Source organism: Hydra viridissima, unplaced genomic scaffold, assembly GCF_058129835.1.
Source record: "Hydra viridissima isolate aposymbiotic clone 2 unplaced genomic scaffold, HvirCarnegie_v1 scaffold_4, whole genome shotgun sequence".
In the NCBI taxonomy this organism is placed as follows: Eukaryota; Metazoa; Cnidaria; class Hydrozoa; order Anthoathecata; family Hydridae; genus Hydra; species Hydra viridissima.
Window position 1 is genome coordinate 15,262,585 of NW_028324303.1, and position 18,271 is coordinate 15,280,855.

The following is an 18,271-nucleotide window of genomic DNA, read 5'->3' on the forward strand; positions in this document are numbered from 1 at the left end:
ATTGGTTAATCTGCTCTTGGTTTTACAAGTATTCAGTAAGTCAAACAAAATATCCATATTTTTAATATAAAAGGCTGTAGACAAAACATTTTCAGTCAATAGTTTGACAGAAGCATATACATCCAAAGCAGTAGCAACTTGACTACTAAATATTTGTACTATTCTAGCTAAATTGGTTGAACACATGGAATTATTACTATAAAAATAAGCTATTAGTTGTTTCCATTTATTTGATAACCCACAGACCATCAGTACAAGAATTTGATTCACTTGTTTGCCATAAGATTAAATTCCAATGACCTTGTCACTGTTTTTGTCAAAATCAAGATGTTGCTTTAAAGACATTTCATCAAAACAATTCTACAGTTCCGTTCCAATTTTGTCATGGTGTTTACTCTCACTTTTAGTAAAGCCATAACCTTATTGGAAAATCCAGGTTCTAAACTCTCAAAAGATTTTTCAAGAAACATTAAAATCGTGCTTCAAGCAGGTAATAAAAAACTCTTCTAAGCATTTTGAAAGCTTGTGGACTGCGATACAAAATTCTCAAAGCTAAAGGCTTATCTTAAACTGTCCAACGTTCTTTCCACGTTTGTTTACACAATTTATAACTGAACAAAAGGATGGCATATTTAAAATTGTCATAAGTGTATCTATAAAATTTTTTTATATGATTATATATATATATATATGTATATATATATATATATATATATATATATATATATATATATATATATATATATATATATATATATATATATATATATATATATGTATATATATATATATAAAATAAACAGCAGTGTTTTATAAAATATTTTGTTTAGAATATGATCCCGCAAGACAATTTCTTTTTAATATATGGATTTCTAGCCGAGTTAGCAGGTACTTTTTAACGGATAATTTGATTGATATTATAAACAAGCTCTCGTTCGCCAATAATCGTTTAATTCCGCTCTAGTTCCGCTAACGTATAAACTTAATTTCAAAGTAATTTACTCAAATATTGACGGCGTTTTAACAATTACAGTCATTAACCCATAGTGTGTGGAATGATGAGAATTCGGAGTTTTGCTCTAATTCTTCTCACTTTCACTCATTTAAAAGTCACTGGCACATTTTTAGAAAGATGCACACTTAGTACCTGGGATACTAACGGAAATAATGATTTAACATCAGAATGGTTCATATGGGGTCAATTATATTCTTTTTGCATGCACTTTCAGGTTTATACAATATATCTAGCAAAAGATAAATGCATAATATATATATATATATATATATATATATATATATATATATATATATATATATATATATATATATATATATATATATATCTTTCTTGTATAAAATCTTTCCTTTCACTCACTCCATATCTTAAGTGGAAGTATCAGAAAGGATGCAACAATCTTCAGGCATAATAGCAGGGGACAGGTTTTCTAGGATGCAAAATCATCAATTTTTACTACGAATGCTACCAATTCTTTTTTCCATAAAATGCACACATGACTGAAGCAACATGTTACATCAAAGCTCAGTGTTTGGAATTAATTAGTAAATTTCCTTGACTTTACAAGATTATATATTGCAATTGATTCATTGTACCCTGTGCTAGAGGCTAATTTTTGAACACCAAGAAGCTTTTGCAAACTCTGTAGATCGTACTTTGCTAAAGTGGATGTGTAGAAGGATCACAGCCAAAAACTGTAGCATAAGCCTCAATACTTAATAATCATAAGGTTTTGTTTCTGTCCAAGGCAATCGTCAATCAAGTAGTAAACTGCTTATCTGTAGAAGATTTGTCATATTCTGCTTTGGTGTTTTCAGTACTGCCAGCTCAAAATTTTGATTGTAACTCTTGGAACTTGTGTATAGGAAAGTTTCTGTTTCATCAAGTGGATAAGGTTCTGAAGATGCTAAGTTTGATGCAATGAGTGCATTGATGGCTCACTGTTTCTGATTTTCTGCATCGACTCTGTTCTTGCTTGGTTGCTTGCCATATCCTTCTCTACTGTGGCAATGTTCATTTTTCTCTCACCTCTCTTGTCAAACAGAAAATCACAATCTTCAACTATCTAGTTCAGCAAGAAAAAATTAGCATAAGCAACTTTGATCCTCTTTGTTGTTATGTTTGAGACAGATGTCCCATGTTCTTTTTCAAGAGCAACACACTAGAATGCAGCTTTTCTAGCTTTACTGGTTTTGCATGATTCTTGAGGACCATTGAAAGCTGCCTTAGACCAAATCAGTGACACTTCTTCTGTTGTAAGATGATTTAAATTAAAAACCAATTTTGGTTGATTGAGGTTTCGATTGAATCTTTGAGGGACTTTCTTGATTGTAGACAGCTGTTTTTGTTTTGATAGTGGCTTCAATTCCTATGCGCCAATGAGGTATACATCACTTTTTAATTGGGTTGTAACAATCTTCACAGAAAACCTGAACTGTTTAAGCAAAATTTCTTTTAAGTTCAACAAAAAGTACTGCAAGACGAGTATTGAAAAACAAATTGTTGTTCTGTCAAAAAAGTTGTACCAATATTTGCAGCTAATAGGGATATATGGATATACAATCCTTAATGACATATATAATATGTCATTAAGGATTGCTTTATAGTTGATAAAATGAGCTGAATTATTTATATGGATAAAATTATAGATAGGTCATAGAGTCTTCTCTGAACAATACCTCCAACTACTGATACTGAAGATCTCTCTTTAAGTAAAAAGGAAGCATGGTTTTCATCTGCTAGTTTGCATGGTGCACTAACTATAAAGGTCAAGTCTAGTCTAACTCTATAAGTTGGAAAGTTTTAACAAATGCAATAATCTAATATGCATGTATGAATTACAAAAAAAAATCTGATAAGTATTGATAACAGCATCATGATCTAATAGAATTTGAATCTATTTGAGGCTCTTTTTAATTTATTAAGCTCAAGTATCTCCTTATTGCTCACATGATTTTTTAAAAAAATGGATTGTATCTATTGTGTCTGGAAGAACAATAACATTCTGTAATACTCTTTAGAAAGATCATGCTCTGACTTGTAGATTTATAACTTTATGAAGAAATGATCTAAAGCTCAGAATAGCTAAATCAAAGTTTAATTCAATGGTTTTTTTGCATGCTGAAGTAGGAAGACAGATTCCTCTATTCACCACAGAAAATATTACATTCTTGTATGACATGATAGAGCATGTTTATCATCAAGTTAAAACCATTTTACAGTATTCTTCATTATTCTTACAGAAGCCAAAACTCTTTACTGAAATTTCCTCTTGTGTGATGTCTTCAGCATGCAATTCACTTTTACAGATTATTTTTCCCCTCCAGAAATGTCTCAAAGTTTGATTGGTGCATTAGCAGGTTTTGCTTAGTTTACTTTCTTATCACTACAAATAGTGCATCGACTTTCTTTTCAATTTCTTCAATTAAGCCAATGTTTGAGCTCTACTGTCTACATTAAAACACAAATGTTTTAAACATTTCATTTAACATTTAAGTTGATGCTGTATATTTAATTAAATTAATGAACTAATTTTGTTATGAAATTGTTTGAATTTTTTTAGGGTAAAGATGTTCTATTGAATGCATCATTTGTTGATGTTAGTTGCAGTACAAGTATTTGCAATGAGGTGAAAAAGTACAGTTAACATTAATTTTACTCATGCACAGTCTTGTGAATACATATATTTTAATTGTCTCTAAGTTGCACCAATGTCAAAAGTTAGAATGTTACTCACAAGTACACTCACAATGATTTTTCCCATTCAAGTGACCAAAATATAAAAACATTCAAGTGACCAAACAAGCCATAAACATGTAATGAATAAAAATAACTGATATTGCAATTTTTCTTCAATTATCTTGTGAAATTTAAATATTTTCACAATTAAAAACTCAGCCAAACTTGAATTTATATGTTCATTATTTGCCCTTTAGAACAGTCAGCCTGTAACATTAAGTTTTGAATAAAATACTATTTCCTTTTATTTTCATTTAAAAAAACTTACTGGTTTTTTCAATTTAATGGTGTTTTACTTCATGTAATTTATAAAGTTGTTTTTCTTTTTTTTTTTTTTTTTAACAATCTGTTTTAAGCTCCCATTTGTTTATCAGTTTGTTTTTCTCAAAACTCTTATAAATTTACAGTCACAATGTTTTAGTTAAAACCATGTGAAAGTAGGTGATTTTATAATGAATTATTACATATGGACAGTTAAAAGCATTACTGTAATTGCAATTGAGCCAAGTCTGCTTAATTAAATCTGACCAGTTATTACATATTGACAGTTAAAAGCATTACTGCAATTGTAATTGAGCCAAGTTCGCTTAAAGTAATTGACTTGGGTCAATTACTTTAAGCAGACTTGGCTCAATTACAATTGCAATTGTATTTTAATTGTAATTGAATACATTTTCATAAAGTAATTGTAATTGTTATTGTGTTTTACAAGGTACTGTTACAAGTAAATGTAATACAGTTACTTGTAATTCAATTACAAGTACAAGTGATTATAATTCAATTGCTATTACAATTTCATGTAATTGTAATTGAATTACTTGTTCTTGAAATTTTAAATTACTTAGAATGTCTGCTGTTGTTACACAACATAGTTGTCAACAGTTTTCTGTAAAATCTTGCAAAGCAGTGAAGTTAATATAAGTAATCATTTTTCTCTGTATTTTTTTTTTAAAGTGCTTGTTTGTTATTACTAGTGTATGACAGTGTGCAAGCTACCACCCCCTTTCGACCTGACAATTTGCCAGCTGGCATGTAATGTAAGTTATTGATGTATGCTACTCATGTTAAAATATTTCACACAGTTTTATGATTCTTTGAAGTTTTCTTGTTCTTTTGGTTTAGAACTCTACTTCATGCAAATCTGGTTGTCAATTCTACAGCAATATTTTGAATAACAACCAAGGTATTTGCAAATAAGATTAATCAAAGATGAACTTTTTTTTCAGAATATTGTTTTTGTTTTTTCAAATTCACTTTAGATGAAGATTCGAACAGTTTAGAATAAAGATATGGTGTTACAAGTTTAACAGTTTTTAAATGTCAGTTTCAGGATTGTGTTATGTTTTTGATCAGTGTTTATCATTTTTGGTTTAGAAAGTTTTCAGGTTGATGAACAGAACAAGCCGGATTTTAATTCAACATGGGAAGTTCTTGCAATTGACAGACAGTATTATAATGTTACTTTTGAATGGCCAGTTATTTTATCTAAAAATGCTTCAATACACAGCATATATTTGATTTCCATCACTGTAAAGAATGGTGCAGACTTTAAAGAAAGTGTTTTAGGGATTGTAAGTGTTTATTTTACTTTCTTTACAGTAAAGACTAAAATTTCTAGACATTCTAAGCAGTACATCCTTAACCCAATTGTAGATAAAGTTGTTTTAAATCAAAGTGAAGTAGTAATATGTTTACCTTTTTGAGTCATAATTAGTTTTTTAATGGTTTAAAACTTAAGAAGTGGTGGTGGTAGCTTTTATTGTAAAGAATTTGAAAATCCATTTCTCTTTTCAAAAGCATTCTTTAAAAGTTGTTCAGATATATACAATGACTCTTAACTATTTTGGTATTTTTTCTACATAATAGGTGAGTGAAAACAGTTTCATGTTAGAGGAACCAATTGTTTGTAATAATCTCAATTACATAACTCCTTATGATACTGGGACAGAATTTCAACTAAATGTCTACCCTATTAACTTTAATGGCTTCAATCAATTAAACAAACTATCTTCAAGTTTTACAAGTAAATATTTTTAGTGGTTTAGTTTTTATATTTGACCTTACTCTTAGAACTATTGTGTTTTTTAGCCTTTGCCTTTGTGGTAAGTGAGTCCTTAGCCTTTTCACTCAGATCTTGAAGTGTTAATGATAAATGTAAATGCTGAATATTTAAATATAACTAAAGTCACTTTGTTGAAAAGCCATGGATTGTGATCTTGGATGATTTTTCAGACCTTTGCGCACATGAAATCAGTTTGTCAATCTTTAAACTTATGATAATTGTATACAAGACAGATTATCTAGTACAAGATGAGGCTACCAGTAAGAAATATATGAAAGTTTTTATGTTTATTAGTGCACAGTGGATTTACTATTGTTACCCTTTAACATTTAATCAGCAATTCAAAAAATCTTAAAGCATGTCATAAGATAACATGGAAAGGAGTTTGGTCATTAATAATAAAATAATTGAAAGGTTTAGAGCCAGTAATGTATTTTCTTGTCTGTTACAGAAATGAAAGAGCATAGCAATTTTTTTGCTTCCTACATAAGAATCTTGTTGATGGATCTACACAACTTATTGAGATAAATTTTTCTGAAATATTTGTTAATCTATTGTAATTAGTCTCTTCATAAATAAAAAAACTTTGATTTGAGGGACATGCTAAGTGATTTGAGAACTAGAACAAAAATACCCTCAAAGAATGTTCCCCAGTTACCAACTGGTTGGGGAATTTTTTTTTTAAAAAATGTCCTATCCTATATTTGGATCAAATTTCATAAATAAATTTCAAATATCTTCAAAAACTTTTTTGGTGCTTAAAGTAAATAACCATTTAAATTATAGAACCTCCTCATTTTTTTAACCCTTCATAGTTTAAGAAAAACCATCAAAAATAAAAAAAAGATGCTGTATTTAATTTGTTTTTAACTGTTTCTATCTAACCATTAACATAGTGGAAAGAGTGTTTAGAAAAATTTTGAAGTAAAATAAGCTGCAACTAAAAACCTCTATAAAAGAGCAGTACCCTGCATAATGAATACTTTTTTACTTGGCCTGCTTCAATTGGTTGATTCTTGAAGAAAATACAGATAGAAGCATGAAAAGAATTCCCTGTCTGTTGATAACGCAAATTAACAAATCAAGGACTACTTGGAATCACTGGGTCAGTTAAATTATCATCATTTTTCCAAAAATCATTTTTTAAAAATTATTGTCTATGTAAAGGGGCATTTAGTCATTGCATTTAGCATTAGCAGGAAAAAAGTTATAGTCATAATAAATTTTTATTATGGTTGTCATTTTAAACAGGCACCTCAACAGATCTCCTTGCAAGGGTGAATCAAAATGAAATAATGTAAATTTTGAGTAGTTTGCCACAACAAGTATACTTTTTTACAAAAATTTGTTAAGCAATCAGCTAAACTCAGTGATCTCAATACTACAGGGTAACCTACAACAACAACAACCATTTTAAGCTGATCTGTTCCAAAAAACTCTTGACTTTATCATTTAGATCTTTGAAGAGCAAATGTGATGCCTTTGAGAATGTTATAGTAGTTCTAAATCTAGTTTGCAACTTCTCTTTATGTTTTTGGAGCTTTTCTTGTTGCTGAAGAGATTCTTACCTTAGGTTTTCTTACTATTCTTTCACCATTTTAAATTTGACTTAGCTAGTTCATTAGAAAGGACCACCTATGAAACTAAAGAAAAATTTTTATAGATTAACTTCTGCTTTTACAAAACCTAATCGAAACAATCACAAATAAAATAAACCTCTCCACTTACTTTCTGTTGATGTACTCAGTCTAGTAACTGTTCAAACAAAAGAGTCTGCAGCCAGTAAGTCAGACAGCATGGAAAACTACTTTTAATCCATTACTAACAGGAATTTTTTAATGAGCCATTAAAGTTTTAGACTTGGAGCCTGCTCTTGAAGTTACTGGAAATGCAAGAGTATAGCCGTTTTTTTCTTCCGAAATAAGAACATTGTTGATGGGAATGAAACTGTCATATTCAGTGAAAGTGTTTAATAGCTGCCCACCATTCAAAAATTGGTGTCAATAGATATTCAACTACAATAACACAATAGCAGTAAGATAATTTGTTACCTAAAAAATTTATAAACAACATTTTGGAACAAAAGATGACAACTAGCTGATTTTCAAAGTTGATTTTCTCTTTAAAAAATGAAAAAAGGGGTTTTACTTGTGTTTAAAAGAAAGAATAACATATGGCTTCTTAATGCTCCTTAAATTGTTTGTTTACATTTAGTATAAGATGATCTCTCAGTCAAAAAATCATATAAATGGTTTTTTTATAAATGATTTTTTGACTAAGCGATTGTCTTATACTAAAAATCTCATACTACTTAAGTATTCAGAGGAATGTAGTAACTTATCAGCTAAAAGGGTATTTCAAGTTAATGGAAACATCTTAGTTAACTTGGCAAGGTAACAATTATGGTATATTTGGATAATTTATTACTGATCTACTTGAAGTGACTTTCAGTAAACTTTGGCAAGGCTCAGGAGGCACTTTTTTCATTATTGCTCAGTCTCTGATAGAAAAAATTAAAACCAGTGTGGAAAAGTCTTTCTCTGTTGGATATTTTTTGACAAACAATTCTCCAGTAGTTGGTTGCAATGCTTGAAGGAAGTTGTGTGTGAACTATTTAATTGCAAAGCTCCTAGATAAACTTCAAGTAGAAAATTTAATCTTAAACTAATAGAAACTTCCAGAAGTTCTAGAAACAGTCTATTGATTTTCCTCTATCCTAGTAAAATGGAAAGCATGCTCTTCAAGTTTTTCTGAAGCTCAATCAAGAAAAATACTTATGATGTTATGAGTTTTTTTTATTACAAACTATAAAATTCACATCACAGTTGATAAACTTTTGTTGGATACCCATTTAATGATTCTTAACAAGTTTGCTTTGCACTAAACATTGGCCTCCAATTGGAAAAGTTACAGTTGACTGTCAAGGCCTGTTATTTCTAGTAATATGATTTGAAGGCAAAATATCAAAGTGATGAATAATAAAGTGTATTTGCATGTGTTTGTTTTGATGCTGGGAAACCAGGATAATATTCCACTGATAAGACTGTTAAAAGAACAATTACAGAAGATATTTTGAAAAGATCAATTACAAATGCTTACTATTCTAGCAATGTATAACTCCTATTTTGAAAGGTTGCACAGCATAAAGTTAATTACAAGAGAATCAATAGCTACTATTAGATTGTTTTTACAATTAAGATTGGTACCAAAGCGCTGATATTCAATTTGGCAGTTTCACAACTGTTATTGATCAAGCATATGCAATCAACCCTCTTTCAAATATTGAAACAAAAGTATCTTATATTTTTGTATTTATATTTTAAAATATTTTTTATTTTGGCATAATTGAAGAACTTGTTGTTAACCATTGTTAGCATTAGACTTATGCACCCGTATGGCCTATCTATGAAATTTGCAAAGCCATTTCTTAATAAAGTTTTCCTAAATTTCAAGGTTAATATTTACAACCTAGAAGGTTAGGAAAATTTTAAGGAAATTACAAAAGAAGCTATACTAGCAACTAGCATGCATGTTTTTGTATATGTTTTTGATTTACTTAGTACTTTGAGAAAGATCATCTTTCATTATTTCAGTTATGTTAATGCTGTAAATTCATCAATCTTAACAATCAACAATTGGTTCTAGCTTTAGAAAATATGGCTTTTGAATTCTAATATAGATTTTGTATATTTACTTGCACAATATTATAAATTTATTGTTGTCCTATATATGACAATATTTTTACATTATAAACTTGACATGAAAATCTCACTTGATACCTGAAAAAAAATACAAAATTTACTTATCTAGCAAATTGTGCATTTTCCAGTTAAGTCTAAATAAATTGATATGATTTTTAGTTGCTTGTTTCCCTTTTTTTTTTTTCTTATTTGTTTCTCATCTTCATATTCAGTTACACCTGCTAATGTTTTCAAAAAATTTGTTTTTCAGCTAAAATCTTGATATTTTTAGCTTTTACCTTTTAAATGCCAGTGCATTTAACATGTCTGAAACTGATAGTGATAATGTAATTGATAAAGGTGACATATGGTGACTTTTTGAAAAAGATGTGTTAAAGAAAGGTTGAGTATTGTCTAAGCAAATAATGGATATATGTAAAAGTTTCTATTTTGTAAATAAATTTTGGTTAAATTTTAATTTAAAGTTTTTCTTTGACCAGCATTTACAAACCCTGGGGGTATAACCAGTATCACAATTGGTAATGCTACTTATTCAAAACCTGATTCTTTTATTAAACTGTCATGGATTGCTCAATGGACTTATCCAAAAGGTGATTTATATAATATTGATTTTTTTTTTTTAGAATCATTAATGTCTACTGCTTTAATATTTTTTAACATAAATTAAAATATGGTCAATTCATTTTATTATTCTTTCTTTTTTTTTTGATTGATTTTTTTTTTACTTTGATACAATAATGTTCAATAGTTTAAAATTTTTTAACACAAATTAAAATATGCCCATGCCATTTTGTTAACCTTTCTTTCTTTCATGTTCTATCAAAATGCCCAAATCTTAATCGGATGCACCCTATTTTTGCTTATTTGTAATGATATGTTTGAGTTCTTTGTTTAATTATATTAATTTTTTGTAAGATTTCAAGATGAATTCTAGGTTTAAGCAATACTTCTGCTGTTAGAAAAGTGTTTTTGTTTTTTTTTGTTGGAATTAAGTGTTGATTGGGGTTTTAGTTTTTATCCTTATTTAGTATTATGCTTATCTGATATGGCTTTCTATGTGTCAGAACTAGAGTTCTCATATTTCATTCAATATTAGCAAGCAACAAAAAGTAATGTGCATCATAATAATTTTGCTTTCTTTGTAAACTTGTTTGCTTTGCTTAGTCAAAATCAAGCAGTGCATGCCCTTAGAGAATAAAAAGTATAAGCCTTTAGATTAGAAATAGTTAAAATATATTAGGACAGATGTTCAAAGAAAACGAAAGATTCACGTAAATGAAAAAGATTTGATTTAAGCATTTAGTATACTTATAAATTATTCTTTTGACTTATATACTATTGATGAACTGGGCTTTATTTAAGTAATCATAAGTACAAATCATATATAAAACATATACACAAAACCTATATTTAAAAAGTAGTTGTTTTAGGTGAATTTATATAATCATTATATGCAGAGAAAGTGAGAGAAAAAAAAAAGTGTACTTTGCTCCAATTGTAATATTTAAGGTGACCTTCTCATCAAGGTTATGATTGTGTCACCGTGATGTTTTGAAGAGACTATAGCACTAAGTCTCATGATGTATACCACCGTTAACACCCACTATAAGGCTAAATTGATTTAACTCTGTTGTCTGTGATCACCACAAACTGGTTTGATCATTAGCTATCCACCTTGGTTGTCGTTGACTCATTAACACTTAAAAGAAAAAAATGACGGTGGCATGTGGTACTAGGAACAGGCTATGGTGTGTTTATTTTACTATGATTTGTATGTACAATTACAAGTTTGGTTACTAACTTGTTATAAGCTACCTGAGCAAATCTCATTTTAAATGGCCACTGTGGCATACGGTATCAATTAATCGTGTAAGGAAGTTTGAGTTTATATAAAATAATCTTTATTACAAAAATACTGAGTTGTTTTTTAATAAGGCGAGTGTTCTCAAAATGTAAGTTGTTACAAAGTAAGTTGACCTTGTGGTCAGAAAATAGTGTGTGGACAAGTCATTAGAGTCTTTTTCTACATTTGTGAATATACTCAAATTAATTATATTAATATCATATCAATAATGAGTTTGATTTATCAAATGAAAAGTTCTTCAGGAAACCTTCTGTAAAATTTGTCTGAAAAACTGGTTGCTCTGGCTCTTTTTAATACAACAACAGAGCCTGATGTAAATATGAAAATGATTATGGGATTGCTGAATCTAAGACAACCAAAGCGCATTAAACTGAAGAATGGAATTCATTTGACTGATTTTGTAGCAACCAACACTCTTAAGTTTCTTGAAATATTGGAGCTTACTAGCAAATTCTTGACAGAAATTGGCCCTGTGCAATGGGAACAGAATGATAACTGACCTACAAATGCAAATCACTTTAGAAACCAATAGTTTGTTCCAGGGTCAATATTAAACTCGTGTAAAACTTGTTTATAAACACAGTTTTCTGACAACACAAGTTGTTTTGTTTAAACCTAAAAACAAAAAACAAAAAATTTTTCTTGCAACTTTTATCTGTGCAGCAGATCAGAATTGAACTTAAAAGTGAATAAACTGCTTAAAGTGTTTTTATTATGGCATTAGTTTGAAGTGTACTAAGTGTTAAACCCATCGTCAATATAAAAATATAAAGATTAACAATCTTGTAGATAAAGTACTTTGTTTGTAGAAATTGAGGAAACTTTACACAATGCTTAAAGTTACTAAAAATCTAATTGGTCATCCAACAGCAATACTTTCTAAAACTTCATGCTGATATTTTATATAAGCAGAGTTATTTCATACTTTTTTATAGTTTTAATTAATTTCTTGGATAACTCAGAGTCAAATTAAATTAATGGCAATGGTTTTCCTGATATTACAAAAAGTCATTAGTCATTACAAAAAGGAGGTAAGACAAGAAAATACAAAGACTATACAGAGGATGATCTATCCAAATGTCTTGAAGATATAAAAGCTGATACAAGAGCAAGCTGCTGCAAAATATGGTGTTACTTGAAAAATGATATGTTATAAACTAAATGGTAAACAGCTTAAAACCTGGTAAACCATATTAAGTTTGCAAATTAGAGGAGGCTGCATTTGTCAAATATACCATTCAATTAAGTTATTTTGGATTTCCTATTGTTAAGTTTACAGCCAGGCATTAGAAAGTGCAGTGTCTATCCAGTGAATATCAGTGAACATCTTACAAAATTTAGAGAAAGAGAATCTTATGATAAAGAAATTCTAGAAGACAGCTTTAATTTTTTTTACAAGACAAATTTAAGTCTTTGGAATTTGTAGGAACTAATAACAAATAAAAGAAACTTTCCATTCCTGCAGGTAAAAGTGTCAGCATTAAAGATCTAGAAAAATTTAATGAGGGTTATGATGTTGCCTCTGGACATTGACTGGACATTGCAAAGAGAAAAAAGGCAAATATTAAACATGACTACTGTTAAATTGAAAGTTTGTTCTGAAGAAGACCCAAAAGAATGCCATGATCATAGTTCTAGTTCAAAAGCATTCAGTAACATGGAAAGTGAACTATACAACAAAAAGAAAAAACTGGAAATCTGCGCAAAGAGAAGAAAGGGAGTTTGTTGTCTTTGCTTCTGAAGATGAACTTTTTTTTACAAATTACAATCATCAAGGAAAATAGTGCATATATAAAATCAATGGTGGAAACTTTAAAAGCATGGAAGTGGTCTGAAATAAGGAAGAATTTTTTGAATGGAGTAATGTTCTGTTAGGCATAAACCTCAAAAAATAAGCAAAACTAAAGATCTTTTCAAAGTGCCCAAATTAGACTTTCAATAGGGCTTTTGAGCTGTGTTTTGTTAATTTTGATTTTAAAATTTGTTAATTTTTATTTTAAAAAAAATAAATCTTTAATTCTTTTTGCTCACATACAAGTTTATGCACATTCAAAGGAACTTTTTTTGATGTTTTTTGTTTTTAATAAGGTTGTTTTCAGTTTTCTTTTTTCACAAGATATTATAATCTTTATTAAGCAAAATAATACTAAAATTGATCTTTAGTTTTTAATTAAACTAGCCTAAGAATTATAAGTTTTTCAAAAAGTAAGAAAAAAAAGAGGTTACTTTGCACCCATCATAATACATTTCATAAAGTTATTCTAATTTTGTTAATATTGTGCAAAGTTACCCAGACCCCTGGTTAACTTTATATGTTTATTAATTAATCTTCAATAATTTCTTCTTAATTTGTAAAAAAAAAAAAAAAAAATTTAACACTTAAAATAGGTTTTAGAAATCTTAAATAAATGATTTGTTTATTTACATGAATATAACAGAAGTTTAAATCAGATGAACATAGACATAAAAATTCCCAGAGCCAAAGAGGTGTGCTACTTAGGAACTTGAAGAGCATTCAAAGACCTAGCTTAATATTTAGTCACAGTAAACAATCAAAATCTAGCAATATTTGCAATGATTTTTGACAATAGTTTTCTTTCCACTAACTAGGATATTGTGACTGTTAGAATTATGTTCTTTAAAACTAAAACTTTTGAACTATGTCATTCTGTTTAAACTGCATGTGATAAAAGAAGGATAAATGATTTAAAATGTCTGTTAATATCATCATACTTTTCTTAATATTATTACGCATTGTGGACCAGAGTGACAGCAAGGTTAAGTTGTTCCTTAGGTTGGATTTTTCTTTTTTTTTTAGTAGTTGGGTATACATTACTAGAGGCTATTTATGACATTTAAAAATTCTGAGGTGTTGGAATTTTTTGAAAAATTTTTAAATCAAAAAATTCCAACACCTCAGAAGCAGCCATAGCTTATTCTATAAAAGTTAAAGCACAAAATAAGAAAACTTTATGTTAACTCGGTATATTACAAGTTTTATGTCAACTCGGTATATTATAAGTTTTATGTCAACTCGGTATATTATAAGTTTTATGTCAACTCGGTGTATTATAAGTTTGAATGCTAAAAATAATGTAACTTACAATATATTACTTTAAATTATAAACATTAAATTAAATTGTTGTATAGTTGCTTGATGGTTTTAATGCAAATTCAACAAAACTGAATTTTAGCCATTTTGCATAATCTTTATGGTTGATTCTTTGTTTGCATCTATTCCATGTTTTTTTGAACTTATGATAGCTTCTCCTGTTTGCTCACAGTAAACTCCTAGGCCACGGTCATTAGAATGAAGAAAAAGTATATGACATACTACTATGTGAACTTTCCATGTAACACTGAAGCTTGATACCCTTAAATGTGTCATGTACATATCTGCATAGAACTTTTTAAACTCCAGAACAGCAGTTTTGATATTATCCCCTGCTACTATACCAAATGCTTTTACTTGAAGGCATTTAAACTTTCTAAGACAGTTTATAATATACTTTCCATTACTTATAATATCTCTCTCAAGTATATCCACCAACTTCAGGAACTTGCTTGCATCGTTTCCTTCACATCACATATGCCTTGGTAAAATTGAAACATGATGTAATTTGAATGTAACCACTTCTCGAGCAAAGGCCATACGCTAAGCGGATGCAGTGCAAGTTTACTTAATATTCCCATTAGACATGGAGCTCAGGAACAGGAACCAACTCCTCAAGAAGAGTTTTAGGATCTTCTTCTTTGTATAAAAGTCTTGGACTTATAACATTTTAAAAGTCTGACATTTTAAACTTTGTTCCATCAAGGGTAAAGTTGTTCATCCATGGACCTAGTTGTTCTCTTGTTACCAGGCTCAAGATTGCAGGATCCTTTGCAATATAAACAACTGTACATCTCAGCATGACTACTAATTTGGAAAACTGAATTTTCACATTAAGATCAAATGCAATATAATACTTTACATCTTGTAAATTCAAAGATTACCATTAGCTTCAGAAACCCCCTCAATAATTGCAATAAAAGTAAAAGATAATTAAAAAAAATAAAAAGAATAAAAATCAAATAAAAAAAAAAATCAAATAAAATCAATAAGATAGGAACTCTTTACTCCAGCATCATTAACCTCTGATACTGATTTTTTCTTAGGTATTAAAAACATTTACCATGACCTAAAGGTATCCTTGACTTGAATCCACAGCTATCTTCAAAGTGGAGTCACGTGGATCTATTCCTCTTTCTGTAATGATGTGCTGTTTAAATGTAGATGTATCTTTTACATGAACCAATATGCTAGTAATAACTTCCCCATCCATGAACTCTTCTTTAGTAGTGCAAAATTCATCTATCCAGGTATGGAGACACTCAATTTTTTTAAATTATTTTCTTCAATGCAGGTTTGAGTTGAGTTCCCATACTAGCTCTGTATTTGGAACAAAATTTCTTAGTTTGACTCTTTGAAAGCTCAAGAGATTTAACCAACTCCATAATAGTACTGAAGGACACCTATTTCAGCTCAATTCAGTCACTTTTCTTGTCTGGAGTCTCAACCACAATGTTTAATGGGGGCCCTTGAGTAGCTAGCTGAAATTTCTGTTCTCTACAAATACTTTTAGCCTCCATCTTTTGCTTAAGTATACCTGGCAACAGACATTAATAAAATAATGAAAGACTTTACACATTCAGGAGCAGAATCAATTAAAGTATCAATTTCATCTAATATGTGGTTGATATTAGTTGATCTTCTAAGATGTAATCAATCTAAAAATAATTTGTTGGTTAGTAAGTGATATTATTTTAGCAACCTATATGTTCTTTTTGTCCATTCATCCTATGTTAGCTTTTTTTTTTTTTTTTTTATTCAATTTTATCCTATGTAAGGTTAAAATTTAAGTATATAATAAGTTCATCACAACTAAATCTTAAACTAAAAAAACACACACACACATGGTTTTAAGATTATATATATATATATATATATATATATATATATATATATATATATATATATATATATATATATATATATATATATATATATATATATATATATACATATATATATATATATATATATATATATATATATATATATATATATATATATATATATTACTATACATGGTCCATAGTATATATATATATATATATATGGCCAATTCCATAGTTCAGTGAAGCATCATGCGGAGAGATTTTTTTTAATTAAAATTTTATAATGTAAACTAAACACAATTGTATTGACATAACACTGCTACATAGCAAAAATTAAAACATGAGTTCAGAATTTTGAAAAAATGAAAATGTTTTTCAAACACAACCATTGCAGCCATAATGCTTTTGTTTTTGAACTGAGAAGTGGCATTATCACTGAACATGTGTACTTCTTTGACTTGATCAGGAATAAAGTGAAGGATTTTGTCAATGTACGGTATAACGGAAGACTTAGTTTGATCAGTTGAATCAGAAACTATGGCAAACATTTTTAACTCAATGTTCCATACTGCAAGGGTCATGATAGAAACTTGATTTTGACCAAAATGAGCCGCTTGTGGTTCATTTTGATAGAAATACCTTGCGTTTTCAGCCCAGTCAACTTGGATTACCGCAATTTCAGAATTAACACTCATCGAAACCTCCTTCAGTTTCTTAAAAATTGTTGATTGGCTTTTCTTTACAAATGCGTGTTTAACGAACTTATCACACATTGCTGATATGTGTTGGATGAGTACTGTTACAGTAGACTTTTTTGAAATTTTTTTAATGTTTGCATGTTTTAGTTTCAGGCTTTCTCCACTCGTCCCAGGAGACTTCGAAACCAAATGTATTAACAGTTTGCAAGTGTTTATCGAACTGTTTCATACCTTTGTATGCAACGCATTTGTCATAGGCGCAATGGTATGTGTATGGTTCACAAACAAAGTTATTTATCATTTCAGATCCAGCTTTGATTGAAGACGCTTGAATTGATTTTGTTAATGCATTTAAGGCAAATCACATATTTTCATGCAAACTACAAACACAAACAAAAATATGGATATGTTTTGTTTAAAATATTGCAAGAACTCGCCCTCAAATTTTACTCACTTTTTCAAATAATAAAAAGAAAAAACAGTTGCTAACATTCATCAAATTTATCTACTCGGTTCAAATATTTTCTACTTAAAATATATTTTAACAATAATTTTAAGGTGTTTAAACTACAATTAAAGAAAAAAAATCTTTTGAAAAAAGAAATTTTTAAACACGAAGTTTATCTCTTTCATCGTGGAAATAGCCATATATATATATATATATATATATATATATATATATATATATATATATATATATATATATACATACATACATATATATATATATATATATATATATATATATATATATATATATATATATACATATACATATATATATACAGTTGTGGACAAAATAATAGTAGTGTGATTAAAATTAACAAATTAATATTATTATCTTTAAACAGTTACTGAAAATGAAATTGTAATACTGGATTATTAATTAAATAGGTGTGAGATGATAAACTAATTAGTAGAAAATTTTAAACTTTTGCTTTTACTTATAATAATAATATAAGTATAAAAAACAGGTTGGACATAATAATAGTAGTATTAATTTATTTAATGTTATATTGCAAATAATCTATTTTATTAACAAAAAATGATATAAATTTAATTAAACAATAGTAAAAAATTAGTATTTAATCGCATGCCCCCAGTTTTTTATCACAGCTTTGCATCTATTCGGCATTGAGTTAATCAAATTTTGACAACGTTCTAAAGGAATGTTGTTCCAAGCATTCTGGACAACTTGCCATTTTTCCTGCTGATTTTTTGGTTTTTGACTATAAACTGCCTCTTTTACTT

At 28.7% G+C, this 18,271-nt stretch overlaps 1 protein-coding gene and 2 pseudogenes across 1 annotated transcript in view; 1 reads left to right on the forward strand and 2 right to left on the reverse strand.

Annotated features, from left to right (window-relative positions):
* The first annotated feature begins 907 nt into the window (after window positions 1-907).
* The window catches only part of LOC149890080 (uncharacterized), a 39,478-nt gene continuing 22,114 nt past the window's right edge, over window positions 908-18,271 (forward strand). The window contains exons 1-7 of the mRNA XM_090085582.1: window positions 908-1,229; window positions 3,579-3,644; window positions 4,729-4,791; window positions 4,877-4,937; window positions 5,129-5,325; window positions 5,621-5,777; window positions 9,997-10,107. Of these exons, the coding sequence (XP_089941708.1) occupies window positions 1,056-1,229; window positions 3,579-3,644; window positions 4,729-4,791; window positions 4,877-4,937; window positions 5,129-5,325; window positions 5,621-5,777; window positions 9,997-10,107 (829 nt within the window). The 5' untranslated portion in view covers window positions 908-1,055. The remainder of the gene's footprint in view (window positions 1,230-3,578; window positions 3,645-4,728; window positions 4,792-4,876; window positions 4,938-5,128; window positions 5,326-5,620; window positions 5,778-9,996; window positions 10,108-18,271) is intronic.
* Window positions 14,516-15,295, reverse strand: LOC149890081 (uncharacterized; annotated as a pseudogene).
* On the reverse strand, window positions 15,333-17,095 carry LOC149890082 (uncharacterized; annotated as a pseudogene).